Source organism: Macaca mulatta, chromosome 4, assembly GCF_049350105.2.
Source record: "Macaca mulatta isolate MMU2019108-1 chromosome 4, T2T-MMU8v2.0, whole genome shotgun sequence".
Taxonomy (NCBI): Eukaryota; Metazoa; Chordata; class Mammalia; order Primates; family Cercopithecidae; genus Macaca; species Macaca mulatta.
The window spans coordinates 96,899,145-96,913,627 of NC_133409.1; the positions used below are offsets into that span (position 1 = coordinate 96,899,145).

Sequence of the window (14,483 nt, forward strand, 5' to 3'; positions counted from 1 at the left end):
ATTGCAATGAACTGTGATCCTGCCACTCACTGCACTCCAACCTGCGTGACAGAGCAAAACCCTGTCTCAAATAGAAAAGGCCCAGTGGGGTGGCTTATGCCTGTAATCCCAGCACCTTGGGAGGCTGAAGCAGGCAGATCACTTTAGGCCAGGAGTTTGAGACCAGCCTGGCCAACATGGCGAAACCCTGTACTTACTAAAACTATAAATAAAGTTAGCCAAACAGGGTGGCGCGCACCTGTAGTCCCAGCTGCTTGGGAAGCTTCAAGTTCAGAATCACTTGAACCCAGGAGGTGGCAGTTGCAGTGAGCCAAGATTGTGCCACTGCACTCCAGCCTGGGCGACAGAGCAAGACTCTGTCTCCAAAAAAAGAAAACAAAAGAAAAAAGAAAACACTTCTGCTTGCCATCCCTTGCCCAAGATCCTAAAATGCCAAGATGCCAGAACACATTTGTAATTTGCATTTGACAACGGCAGATTAACAAACTCTAATCTTGGAATGAGAGAACTATCTGTAATAATTTAGTAGGAGCAGCCGTGTATATATAACCAGCTTTGGAGAAGTGTGATTATTATCTAGTGTCTTTACAACCAGACATATTTTTCTGAATGCTGATTGTATTAGACTAGGAAAAATTACTTAACTTTCCTGAATCTTTTCTTCCACATTCATAAAAATATTGTGTGAGTAACTAGAGAAATGAGGTATTTTTATTATTGTTTAATGTCATTTTGTCTTTTATTGTTAAATGTTCAAGATTATCTGACCTCTTCTAATTAAATGCAGCTTGAATAGAACATGTAGACTCCTTTGATAAATGTGCATCTGACTTTCATAAATTATGTAGGTTGCTTCTATCAATTGTCCCACTGTTCCTTTTTACCATTACTAAATTCAGAAACTATGATTAATGTCACATAATCTATGATAAGCTATTCCTTTAACGAGGGAATTTAAAATTTGTGTAGCCAGTTCTACACTAAGCCCACATTATTATAAACCCTGCTCTAGAAAATGAATTCTAAAATCTCAACAGTGGACCCTCACTAAATGCAACACCTTTTATAAATCTTAAATTGTTATTGAATTAGGCATTTTTATAATTCAAGTTAACAAAACAAGTCGTTCTTGAATTACACGATTTGTGTTTACACAATTCTGTCTCCTACACCATCTCATCTCACAACACAGGCATACTTTCTTTCCCCATTTGAAAACTCATGGAACAGTTTCCGGGAGATTTCTAGATTCAGAAGGAAAGAAGTACAACAATGAGAAAACAACTTGCAGGAGTTGGCTCAGGGATCAGACTCAGCAAGGCAATTCTGTGATTTTAAAATGTATTTAGTTTAGCAATGTCCTTCAAAAATTTAAATATAGGAGTATGATGGCACTATCAGCCTTTCATACCCAAGGATGCATATACTTGATTCCTTCAACCTGAAGCAGATATCAATTGCATATAAATTGCCTTCCACCCACGAAAACAAAGGATAGTTTATCCAGCAATAAGATGAAGAGGGTTATAAGGAGGTGAGAGAGCTGCAAGAAGAGATAAAGAGTTATAAAAGATCAGTTTCACCCAATTTCAAATTGTAGAAAAGGAAAGGAAATTTCATTCCTCCTTTGCACCAACTGGGCCCCTGCTATCAGAATTCAGAATTCAAATTAGAACTGTCTGCTAACACAGACTTTTACAGGTATGGAAAAAAACCAACTTCTGTGTAAGTTTCATGAGGAAATTCTAATTCAACAACTAATTTACTATCACAGTGAAGTTGATAGTCCATAGGAGGCAGAGAGGACGAGGTCAAGACTACTGTTAAAGCATTATTATTATTATTTTTAGACAGGGAGTCTCACTCTGCTGCCCAGGCTGGAGTGCAGCGGCGTTATCTCGGCTCACTGCAACCTCTGCCTCCCGGGCTTAAGCAGTCCTCCTGCCTCGGCCTCCCAAGTAGCTTGGAACACAGGCATGCGCCACCACACCCGGCTAATGTTTGTATTTTTAGTAAAGACGGGGTTTCCCTATCTCACCCAGGCTGGTCTCGAACTCCTGGACTCAAGTGATCTGCCCCCCTCAGCCTCCCAAAGTGCTGGGATTACAGGCGTGAGCCACTGTGCCTGGCCTAAAAGCATTAAATCTTATGGGAGAAAAAGGAGACAGAGAGACAAAATATTCCACTTCATTTCCCTGTTGTAATTACTGCTTTGTGCACTATTTACCAAAGGCATACCTCTGGATCTGACCTATTTTCTATCTATTTGCTGTGCTTTTCCACATGGATGTCCTAGAGGCACCCCAAAGTTCAACATGCCAAATCAAAATGACCTTCCTTTATAATTCTGATCCCCCTGCAACCCCCTAATTGAGTGTTATCCTTTGAGTTGCTCAATTTCAAGTCTCTTCCTTACCCTCTATTCAGATGCTCAATCCTCCGTTCTAGCTCTAAAACATTCCCCCAAATAAGCCCATGCCTCTGATAATGCCCTCCAGGTCCTTTTCTCTTTTGAGCTACTGAAATATCCTCACCTAAGTAGTCTGTTTCAAGCTTTCCCTTATGAAGCTGTCCTCCGTATTTCTACGTTTTCTTTTTGAAGCAAGCATTCCATTCCCTACTCATAAACCTTTGAGGACTGCCATGCTTACAGAATAAAGTTGAAGCTCTTCCGCATGACACTGAAGGCCCTTCGTGTTCTTACCCCAATATACCTTCAAAAAACTTCCCTTCCTTCCTTGCATTTCTCTTAAGCTACTGGACATTGTACATCTTTTTTTTTTTTTTTTTTTTTTTGACACGGAGTATCACTCATTGCTCAGGTTGGAGATCAGTGGCACAATCTTGGCTCACTGCAACCTCCGCCTCCCGGGTTCAAGCGATTCTCCTGCCTCAGCCTCCAGAGTAGCTGGAATTACAGGCGTCCACCACCACACTCAGCTAATTTTTTGTATTTTTAGTAGAGACAGGGTTTCCCCATGTTGGGCCGGCTGGTCTCCAACTCCTGACCTCAGGTGATCTGCCAGCCTCAGCCTCCCAAAGTGCTGGGATTACAGCGTTATACATCTTCTTACACCACCATCTGCTCAGACTTTTACCTCTCGCAATTATTTTCCTTTTTTGTGTGTCAAGTACTTCTCTTTTAAGGCTCAACTGTTACTTTTTTTGAGGAGTCGTCTTGCTCTGTCGCCCTGGCTGGAGTGCAGTGGTGTGATCTCCACTCACTGCAACCTCCACCTCCTGGGCTCAAGCAATTTTCTGCCTCAGCCTCACCCGAGTAGCTGGGGGTGCACACCACCACGCCCGGCTAATTTTTTTGTATTTTTAGTAGAGATGAGGGTTCACCATTTTGGCCAGGCTGGTCTTGAACTCCTGACCTCGTGATCCACCCGTCTCAGCCTCCCTAAGTGCTGGGATTACAGGCCTGAGCCACTGTGCCTGGCTCAACTCAGTATTACTAAGGTGTCAGATTCCCAAAGAGAAAATTTTCTCACCAAAATTAGTCCCTTCACCCTACCTTTTTCTCTCTTCAGGCATTTGTTGTTGTAGAGTGGGGAATATAGCTTGTATTTTAGTTGTCTTTTCTCCCCATCCCACCTAAACTTTCAGCTCTGCCATTTATCCTTCTATTTTCTGAACATACGTTACACATAAGCCCCCACACATTAAATTGCAGACATACTGCTCAAAATGACAAGAGCTGAGAAACGTTGGACAAGGAAAGAAGGGTAGTTGAGGTAGTAGGACTATTACATTGTGTAGGAATTTTTATAACCATATGCAAAAATGTGTTAACACCTGTGAACATGTCCCTTTCTAGAATCACAAACTGATTTGGGAGAGATGTCAGAACTCATTGTCGTCAGTCATGAGTATTAATATTTACAACACATTACTAACAAGTTAAAATTGGTGACTAAAACTTGGGGACATCTTCAAACTAAACTTCCAAATGAGCTTCCCATCCATTTGTGAGGAAGGTCTATCTGCATTTGTAAGGAAGGAATGGTGACTCATACAAAACATCAAATAGAAAGTTCCTTTTTATCTTCCATCTTCTTTACTTGACCTGATTGCTTAACATGCCACTCAAAATCTGTCTCCCTTACTTCCTCTTGCCTTTTTTTTTTTTGAGACTGTGTCTGTTACCCAGGCTGGAGTGGCCTGGTCCTACCTCACTGAAACCTCCACCTCTCAGGCTCAAGAGATCTTCCTGTCTCAGCCTCTATAGTCGTCCAGTACTATGCCCAAAAACCTCAATGCTGTTCCTGGTAAGAAAATGTAGATGATGGCCAGGCATGGCGGCTCACATTCAGCCAGTATGAGTAGAAGTTAAAAAAATCCAACCACACAAAATCATCTAGTCACACATTCAAACATGAGAAAGCCACACACAAAGAGTCAAGACTATTTTAAAAGGGGGGGCCAAATTATTATTATTTTAAAATTTGATTACAACCAATTTTGTTGGCATTAAAATTAGAGGCATTAAGCTGGAATGGATATATACCAAAACCAGAAATTGAGTTTGGCAAAAATGGGAATAGGAGTTGTTCAGTAATTTCAAATTAGAAATCAATTTAGAGAAACAAACCCCATGCTTACATTGATTGTGCCACAGATTTAAACTTCAGTAGTGCATTAGTAAACTGTTCACATTTAGATCTTCACCTTGAGATTTGACAGCTGTTTCTTGAAAAAAATCTCAGTACCTTGTGCAAATAAAATCGGTCTTCCATGTGCCTTAGCACACACTTAAAATTTCTCCATTGTATATATACAAAACACCTGCAATGTGGGCAGGGCAAAATACATACTTTCATAACAAAACTATAATATACCTCTCAAGTATGAACAATATACACATAATACATGGTATACAGTATTTACAAAATATAAAATATAATACAAGCTGTTTGTATGTAATTTTTTAAACTCATCTTTTGCAATTGTATGTTGCAACAAGGCAAATTTCCATTTCTGTACCAATTTTCTCAAGAGTCCAGGTGTATGGGAAAAATTATGTTTTACACACATACTGAAATCTGAAATCTAAGTTTGAACTTTCAGGAGCGTTTTTAAGTGTACTGCCATCAGCTCCCTGTTTTGGTTGGAATTTTCAACAGTGCTTCCCATCCAGTGACTAGGAGGCTTTGGAAGAACACTAGGAGAAGGTGGATCACTAAACTTTGCCCCAGCATAATTTTCCTTTTGGCTCACTTCAGTTAGAAATGCTGATTTCTTCAAATGCGAATTTTTAATGTTCTCGGTATTTTTAAAAGGCTTTTTTTCCTGCTTCTGAATTCTGTCAGATGAAACAGAATCCTGCCAAAAGCTGTTTTCATTTCTTTTTGCAGAGGTGATCTTGGTTAGTGGCAAGTTATATTTGCTTTTCTGTCTGTTTATCTTTGGTTGCTCATACAAGTGTATACCATGAACAAGCTGGCCGTGGGGAAGGGCAATTTTCTCCGATTTTCCCATCTTTGATTTTAAAACCTACAAAGACAAGAACACAAAAGTAAATATAGTTTCTAGATAAAAATCAGTTATGAACCTCGTATCACATATCTAGTTTTGTTGTGTTTAAGTTTGCCCACAGCCATAGAAAAGAACAAAATTATGTTCTTCGTAGCAATACATATGTAGTTGGGGGCCATTACCCTAAACGAATTAATGCAGAAACAGAAAAACAAATATCACAAGTTCTCACTCGTAAGTGAATTTGGGAGCTAAACATTGGGTACAACATGGATATAAAATGGGGAACAACAACAGACACTAGGCACTACTAGAAGGGGAGGGGACCTATTGGGTACTATGCTCACTACCTGGAATGGGATCATTCATACTCCAAACCTCAGCATTACGAAATATACCCATGTAACAAACCTGCTCAAGTACCTCCTGGATAAATAAAATAAGAGCTGCAATTACAAAAACTTTAATTGGGCAGGGTGGCTCACGCCTGTAATCCCAGCACTTTGGGAGGTCAAGGCAAGTGGATCGCTTGAGCTCACGGAGTTCGAGACCAGCCTGGGCAACATAGCAAAACCCCATGTCTACTACAAATATAAAAATAAGCCCGGCGTGGTAGCACGTGCCTTGGGAGGCTGGCTGAGGCGGGATCCCTTGAGCCTGGGATGGGGAGGCTGCAGTGAGCAGAGATCCATCGTGCCACTCCATTCCAGCCTGGAGTGCGATAGAGACAGACCCTGTCTCAAGAAAAAAAACAAAAAAAACTTGACTTTTCCCTTGACTTTTAAGTTCACTCTTGTTTGCCACTAAAAATGCAGTTAATCACCACTGCTAGTTACCAGTATGCAACGTGAACCAGTTCTAAAATGTCAAACAAAAAAAATCTGAAATAACCCAAGCCGACCTTTCTACAACTTTAAGTTAGACTAATGAGCTCTCTTCCAAATATCAGTGCCAGAAACAATGTTTGCTGTGTACCCCCCACTTCCTGGTTTAGTAACTGTTTCAAGAACGCTGCTTCACTGATCTTAATCTTTCCTAACTTAGGTGGGCCTTATAGGAGTCTTGACCAGATGGAAAATCATAACGTAATCCACTAGATCACTGCACTACCAACGCTTGTAACACGGTAGTAAGCACGACACGACACGAAAGTAGAGCACAACTTTCCACGTCTGTAGGTTCACTGCCAGAGCTCCCTGGTTAGTAGCTGTTCTAGAAAACAGGCCAGGAAACAAGCACAAAAGCTTTTAGGTAATCACGGATATTTCAAAAGTCGTGTAATTTTAAAAGGTGGGAGACATTGAGAAGATAGGTTAAACACGGTGGGCAAATTTAGTAATTTTTTCCCAAGGGCACAGACAAACTGCAAATCTCTAATTCAATGCAACATTCTTCACTAAATAGCGGGAACTTTTTCATTTCATTATTTCGAAAAGAGTCACTGAACTTAAGTCCATCAAACGTTATTTTGACAAGACTTTGAAATCATTTCGTAGACTTAATCCCATTTAAACTTCTATCCATTTTATTCTAATCCAATAGCACTGCAATCAGCAGTCGCTAACTCTTCTGAAAACTTCTTCTGGACACACTAACACGAAGTACACAGTGGCAACGGTAATAAAATCAGTTTTGTGCGGCTCCTGCCAACTCCGAACTTAGAAGAAACCATTAAGTAGGTCAAGCCCGCGGCGGGCAGAGCCCCAGCTGGACTGCGCGTCCCACACGGGGCACCTCATATTTCGGCACAACTCCAAACGAAACCGAGCTGCTCAGAGCCCACTCCACCCCCCACGGCGGGACGTCAGAATCCGTCTCCGCGTTTCACCGATTAGGACTGGGGCTCTCGACAGCCGGGAGGCCGATAGCGGGGCCCCGTCCTTCCCTGGCCGCCCACACCCGGCCTCGCCTCCTTCATGGGCGCCGTAGCGCCGGGCACGTAGCGCGCGCTGACGTCAGCCCTCCCGGGGGCCCCGTCCCTGCCCCCACACCGCCGCGCGCCCGGAACGCCGAAACCCCCTGGAACGCCGCCAGCCTTCTAAATCGGGGCTGTTGCTGGGGCGCAGCGGCGCTTCTCATTGGCCGACTCCTGGGAGCCAATCAGAAGCACCAGCGCATGCCTCCCCTTCCCCCTTCTTCCCCCAAAGCAAGAATGGAGAGGGCGTCACGGAAACTTCCCTCCCGAGTAAACAGCCGCCCCCCCACCCCGCCCCCACCCGTCCGACCCCCCCGGTGCAGGACCTGCAGCCCCAGAGCTCAGCCGCGACCGTCTAAGGGCCCGACTCCCCAAAGGCCCGCTGGCAGCCCTTACTTCTTTCCTGAGCGGGGTTTGGCCGGGAGCCGCGGGCCGCAACGGGGCAAGGTCGGGGCTGGCTCCCTCCGTGCGGGTTGCGGCTGCAGGACTCGGGGCCAAGGCGGCGGCCGGGCCCGGAACCTCCTGCGCTGCTCCGCTCGGGCCGGTCGCCGGGCTCCGGCCGCCCTCCAGACTCGGCCGGTGCTGCTGGTACTGGTGGAAGCGGCTGGGCAGCTGCCCTGCGGGGCTGGCCCGCACCTTCTTCTTTCGCCGCTTCTTCGGCGCTGCCCGAGGGGTGCCTCCCGCCACGGCGAGGCTGCGGTTGGGCAGAGCTGCTGGAGCGCGAGGCTGCGGAGTCAGACACGGGCCATCTCCCCCTAAGAAGTGAGGGAGGAAGAGGGTCGGGGGCAGTGCCCGGGGGTCCGGGATCCGGGGTAAAGGAGGCGGAGCCGTGGTCACCATCGGGAGGGCCCCGAAGTAACCGCGGGAGGAAAAGCCAAGCGGCGCAAGGCGGCCACCCAGGACGAGCGGCTCCCGCTGCGGGACGGAGACGACGGTCATAGCGCTAGGAAGCTTGTCGCTCAGCAACGAGGAGAGAAGGAGGTGAAGCCAGTGAAAATAGGGTGACGGCGATGGATGCTGCTAGGAGAGCCAGAGAAGATCGCGGAACATGACTCGGGCGGTGGCGGCGCAGCAACAAATAGCCACAGCCCCAGCTCCGAGTGTTGTTATCGGAAGCTCCGCCCCGCGCCCGCCCACTTCCCTGCGAAAGCCCAATCAGAGTGCGACAAGGCAGGCCACGCCCCCTCGCTCCGCCTCCGCCGCTTTGGGTAGACACACACAAACAACCAGCTTGCTGCAGCCTGGCACAAAGAGCGCGCACTGCGCAGGCGCTGCCAGGGAGCTCTTTCGGGAAGAGTCGGTCCCGGGAACAATGAAATTGGGTTTCCGCCCCACCCTCCTTACCCTCCCCAGCACGCCCCCGCGCTTCGCCCGGCTAGGGAGTGGTGGGATTGAAAGGTCCCGGCGGAGTTTGTTGATGGGGGTGGGGAAGGGAGGGGGCAGGGGGAGGGCGGCAGGAAGAACGGGGGCGGAGAAGAGGGGGACGACTCTGGCAAGGCCACGGTTGCCGCCTCCGCTGCTGACCTTGGGGAAGTATCCGTTTTATTTTCAGCCCAACATAACAGCGTTATCATTTTAAAATAAAGATTTCTAAGTACGCCGTAAGGATTTCTTCCCTAGCAATCGTGGAGAAAATCAGTCTACATTTAAATTATATCTACTGAAGTGTGGCTCACGATTCTTTCGTTTACTTGGTTCGGCATCGCTGCTTATTAGTCCCGGTGATCAGAGTAAAAATCAAAGCGACTTACTGATTGAATTAGTCCCTCAATGTATAAAAAGTTCTGCGTAAATCCATAAATGGAAGCTGGAGTTTTTACTGACTTCATAGTTGAAGGATTGTGAGACTTTGGGATCGCAACATTGTGCCTGGTTACTTGAGGAGGCGGCAATCCGGCTTGCATCTCAAAGGGAGAAAGTGAAACAGTTCTGCAATATACAGAGTATTTTGTTAGCTGCGTGTAGATAGAAATTTCTCATGATCTCCCCGCACTGCTCAACCACAGAAAAGAATTGTGGCCATAATTTATCAAGCATTTATGTTCCAGGAACTGTTATTTACATAAATTGTCTCACTTTAACCTCACAACAACTCTTATGAATAGGTACTAAGAAAAATAGATCAGACCTCAGCTCTGCGAAGTAGGCAGGCTGTCATTCTATTCATTTCACTACTAATGCCTGGGGCAATTGTTTAAAGGCATTTTGTTCCTGTTTAGCTGCCTACGCATTATCTTTATGTTTCTGGAATTTAAGATAACAAAGAATGTATAGCTAGTCAATAGCCCATGATATTGTATGGTAAACATACACATTCATGGTAAACAATTTAGAAGCTGCCTCTTTTCCTTTAGAAACTTACTTGTAACTTGCTAATCCGAGTGTATATTCAGGGCAGCTTGAACCTGTGGTCCTGGGTTGCGGTCCTCAAGCTTGGCCTAATTTTGCCTCAGCTTCTTTTTAGAGGGACACTACTATATTTTATCCCCATTTTACAGCTGGGGAAACAGGCTTAGAAAGGCTAAAGGACTTGTCAAAGATCAAACGGTAAGTTAACATCAGAATTTGATCTCCAGTCCAGGTACGGCAAGACAAAAGTTTTAATTTTTATTTATTTATTTATTTATTTTTTTGAGTCTCGCTCTGTGGCCAGGCTGGAGTGCAGTAGCGCCATCTTGGCTCACTGCAACCTCCGGCTCCCTGGTTCAAGCTATTCTCCTGCCTCAGCCTCCAAGTAGCTGGGATTACAGGCATGCGCCACCACACCCAGTTAATTTCTGTATTTTTTAGTAGAGACGAGGTTTCGCGGTATTGGCCAGAATGGTCTTGATCTTCTGACGTCGTAATCCACCCGCCTCGGCCTCCCAAAGTGCTGTGATAACAGGCGTGAGCCACTGCACCCAGCCCTGCCACACTAGATTCTATGTTATTAGAAGACCACAGTAATCTTACACTTACGTATCCTCACCGCCTCTCCACTAGTTTTCAGCTTTGGAGTAGTAAGCAGTTAGTAAGCAATGAAACGTTTTATGATTGATGGACAGATTGAATATCCGGAAAAATGCTTCCCAATCACTTTATAAACTTTTTTTTTTTTCTTGAGACGGGGTTTCTTTCTGACGCTCAGGTTGGAGTGCAATGGCATGATCTCGGATTACTGCAATGACTGCCTCCCAGGCTCAAGCGATCCTCCAACCCCAGTCCCCCATGCCGCTGAGTAGCTGGGACCACAGGCACACACCCCGATTCCTGGCTAATTTTTTGTGTTTTTAGTAGAGGCAGTGTTTCACCATGTTGCCCAGGCTGATCTCGAACTCCTGAGCTCAAGCGATCTGCCTGTCTCTGCCTCCCAAAGTAATGGGATTACAGGAGTGAGCCACCAAACCCAGTCAACCTTATAAGCTTTTAAAACCAGGTTTCAGGCCGGGCGTGGTGACTCACGCCTGCAATCCCAGCACTTTGGGAGGCCAAGGCGGGTGGGTCACCTAAGGTCAGGAGTTTGAGACCAGCCTGGCCAACATGGCGAAACCCTGTCCCTACTAAAAATACAAAAATTAACCGGGCATAGTGGCGTGTGCCTGTAATTCCAGCTGCTAGGGGGGCTGATGCAGGAGGATCGTTTGAACCTGGGAGGTAGAGGTTGCAGTGAGCCGAGATCATGCCACTGCACTCCAGCCTGGGCAACAGAGTGATACTCCGGCTCAAAAAACAAACAAGAAAACTACATTTCATTCCAATTGCTGAATTTTACTCATTTTTGTTTCTGCAACATGTGATACATAGTAAGTGCTCATGATCATTGGATGAGTGGGAATCATGTACATCCAGAGCTGCAAAAGAATCTACTTTTTCAAGGTACTTTCCATCTGTCATCTCATTTTATTCTTACTCTAGCACTTTAAAGTAGATAAAGACAGGTCCTATTTAACGTATGATGTAAATAAATCTAAATATATAGTAACGTGTGTGGGCGGGTCACCCAATGAGATAGGAATAACTCAAACTCCTGATGCCTACTCCAATGTTCTTTTCACTATATCCCATGGTTTTTAGGCTTGACTTTATCTGGGGATAATATCATACTGTCCTGGAGAATAATTTACCCTTCAGGGACCTGGTCATTGGTAGCCAGCTCTGTGGGGCCCTTGGTCAAAGATACTTATTATTGTCTATGTGTATTTCTTGGGTGAATGTTGGAGTAATTATGTGTATAACTTATCATTTTGAGGCCTTAAGGGTAGGCTTCATGTTTGCCCTGGGTTCTGTACTGTTAGAAAAGTAACCTTGTAGCTGTGACCACCTGGGTGATGGATGCTGAAATTGCTAAAATGCTGCCCACCACTAAGAAACAGAATGGGAGCTGAAATGGGGCACCAGAAGAGAGCAGTTGAGGTGTTATAAACTAGATGATTGGATTTAATGTTACTCTGTGTGTGTAGTCTTTGTAAACTCTTAGTCTTTAGTAATGTCTAACTTTACTGTTTAAACCTAAGTGTTATAGGTTTAAACATATAGTGTTAGCTGTGCTATATGATATAAAGGAAAAAGATCAGCCTGGTTGCAGTGGCTCACGGAGGGCAAGGTGGATGGATCACTTGAGGTCAGGAGTTGGAGACCAGCCTGGCCAACATGACAAAACCCTATCTCTACTAAAAATACAAAAATTAGCCAGGTGTGGTGGTGCATGCCTGTAGTCCCAGCTATTTGGAAGGCGGAGGCAGAAGAATCACTTGAACCTGGGAGGTAGAGGTTGCAGTGATCTGAGATCACGCCACTGCAGTCTAGCCTGGGTGACAGAGCAAGACTTCATCTCAGAAAAAGAAAAAAAAAAAAACATATCCTTTTGCTTGGGCCCAAAAGGCCAATCTTGGAGTTAACAAGATATTCCAAGGGTAAAGGAAATTTTAGGAGGACTCTCAGAGTTTTTGAAGCTTTTTGTTCCAGTGTGTACATCTTGGTTTTATTTTTGTTAAGCTAATCTTTAGAGGAGTTAGAAGAAAAATAAAAGATTGGAAAGTAAACCAGGTATTAAAGAGCAGAAAAAAGAGGTAATGCCCGTTTATGAAATAAGCAGCTTACCCGCATTAACACTAAGCAGAACTCCAAATTCCACTTCCCTCTCTTCTATCTTCCTTTGTCTCTCATGTATTTTACTTCTGTCCTCTTTCTCTCCCTCTGTCTGTGTGAAATGTCATTTTTCTTTCATCCTACCCTGAATGTCATTTTTTTCCTCTTTAATATAGGCTTTATTACCATTTTCTCTACCTATTATTACTTCGATTTTTTTTCTTTTTCTTTTTCGAGACAGGGCTTCACTCTGTCACCCAGGCTGGAGTGCAGTGGCGCAATAACAACTCACTGCAGCCTCCACCTCTGGTGTTCAGGAGATTCTCCCACCTCATCCTCCCTAGCTGGCGCATGCCACCGTGTCTGCTAATTTGTGTGTGTGCGTGTTTGGTAGAGACAGGTTTTTGCCATGTTACCCAGGCTGGTCTTGAACTCCTGAGTTCAAGTGATCCACCCACTCTGGCCTCCCAAAGTGCTGGGATTACAGGCCTGAGCCACACACCCGGTCTGTTGCTTATAGATCTGTAATGTCTAAGGTGTGAGGGACACCTGTGTGAAAAGAGGAACACTTAATCCAACTTCTATTTTGCTTTTTTTTTTTAGACAGTGTCTCGCTCTGTCACCCAGGCTGGAGTGTAGTGGCATGATCTTGGCTCACTGCAACCTCTGCCTCCCAGGTTCTAGCGATTCTCCTATCCCAGCCTCCTGAGTAACTGGGATTACAAGTGCACGCCACCACGCGTGGCCATTTTTTGTATTTTTAGTAGAGATGGGGTTTCACCATGTTGGCCAGGCTGGTCTCAAACTCCTGACCTCAGGTGATTCACCCGCCTCAGCTTCCCAAAGTGTTGGGATTATAGGCGTGAGCCACCGCACCCGGCCTTCTGTTTTGCTTAATGCTCAAATTATTAATCTTTCAAATTTATAAAATAATAGTCTTCTAAACATAAAACAACCAGGAAATCAAAATGTTTTTGTTTAGCAAATAAAAATTTTCCTAACATTTCAGCATTGATTACCAAACTTATAATGTACTCTGAAGAGTTCAAATAAAAATCTAAAATTTGTGTTAAAAAGCAAAATATGCACAAATTTTCACAATAATGACAAATTTATGACACTTGGAGTGCTTATAAAGTATGTTACCATAGATTGAAATTAATGTCTCCATTATCCCTATACTTATACCTCTCTGGGGTTACAGGTTTATACAGGTTATAATTTGCATGAGGGTGCCTGGCCAAAGAGTGAAGGGGGAGCTGAAATAGAGCTTTGACTCTGCTCTTGAAGCCATCTTCCCAGGGGCTGGGGCCACCTGGGCATTGCTATGATTTGAATGTTTGTGTCTTCCCCGGACTCATATGTTGAAACCTAATAACCAATGTGATAGTATTAGGATGTGGGGTCTTTGGGGAGTGATTAGGTCATCAGGTTGGAGCCCTCATGCATATGATTAGAGGCCACAGAGGCCCCTCTTCCTTGTACCATTGAGGACACAGCAAGAAGTCTGCAGTCTGCAACCCAGAAGAGGGACCACACCAGAACCCGACCAGCTGGCACCCTGATCTTGAACATCCCGGCCTCTGGAAGTGTGAGATATAAATCTCTGTTGTTTGTTATCTACCCAGTTTATGATATTTTGTTATAGCAGCCAGAATGGATTATGACAGATGTCTTTTGCTTATTGGTATAAAGGTGTCAAAAGGACTAATGGCAGCCTTAGGATACAATAATAACGATGGACATTTGATTCTATTTCATCCTCGATATAAAAATCAAAAGAAAAAGTATGTTATGGCCAGCTGTGTTGGCTCATGCCTGTAATCCCAGGACTTTGGGAGGCTGAGGTGGGAGGATCGCTTGAGCTCAAGAATTTGAGACCAGCCTGGGCAACATGGCAAAACCCACAAAAATTAGCTGAATGTGGTGGTGCCCCCCTGTCATCCCAGCTACTCAGGAGACTGAGGTGAAAGGATGGCTTGAGCCCAGGAGGTGAAGGCTACAGGGAGCCTGCAGTCTAGCC

At 44.9% G+C, this 14,483-nt stretch overlaps 1 protein-coding gene across 1 annotated transcript; it reads right to left on the bottom strand.

Annotated features, from left to right (window-relative positions):
* Positions 1–4,420: 4,420 nt before the first annotated feature.
* On the bottom strand, positions 4,421–8,375 carry PNRC1 (proline rich nuclear receptor coactivator 1). The gene is given in 2 exon segments (NM_001266366.1): positions 4,421–5,496; positions 7,790–8,375. Coding segments are annotated over 2 exon segments (987 nt in total). The 5' UTR covers positions 8,333–8,375; the 3' UTR covers positions 4,421–5,052.
* Between the last annotated feature and the right edge of the window lie 6,108 nt (positions 8,376–14,483).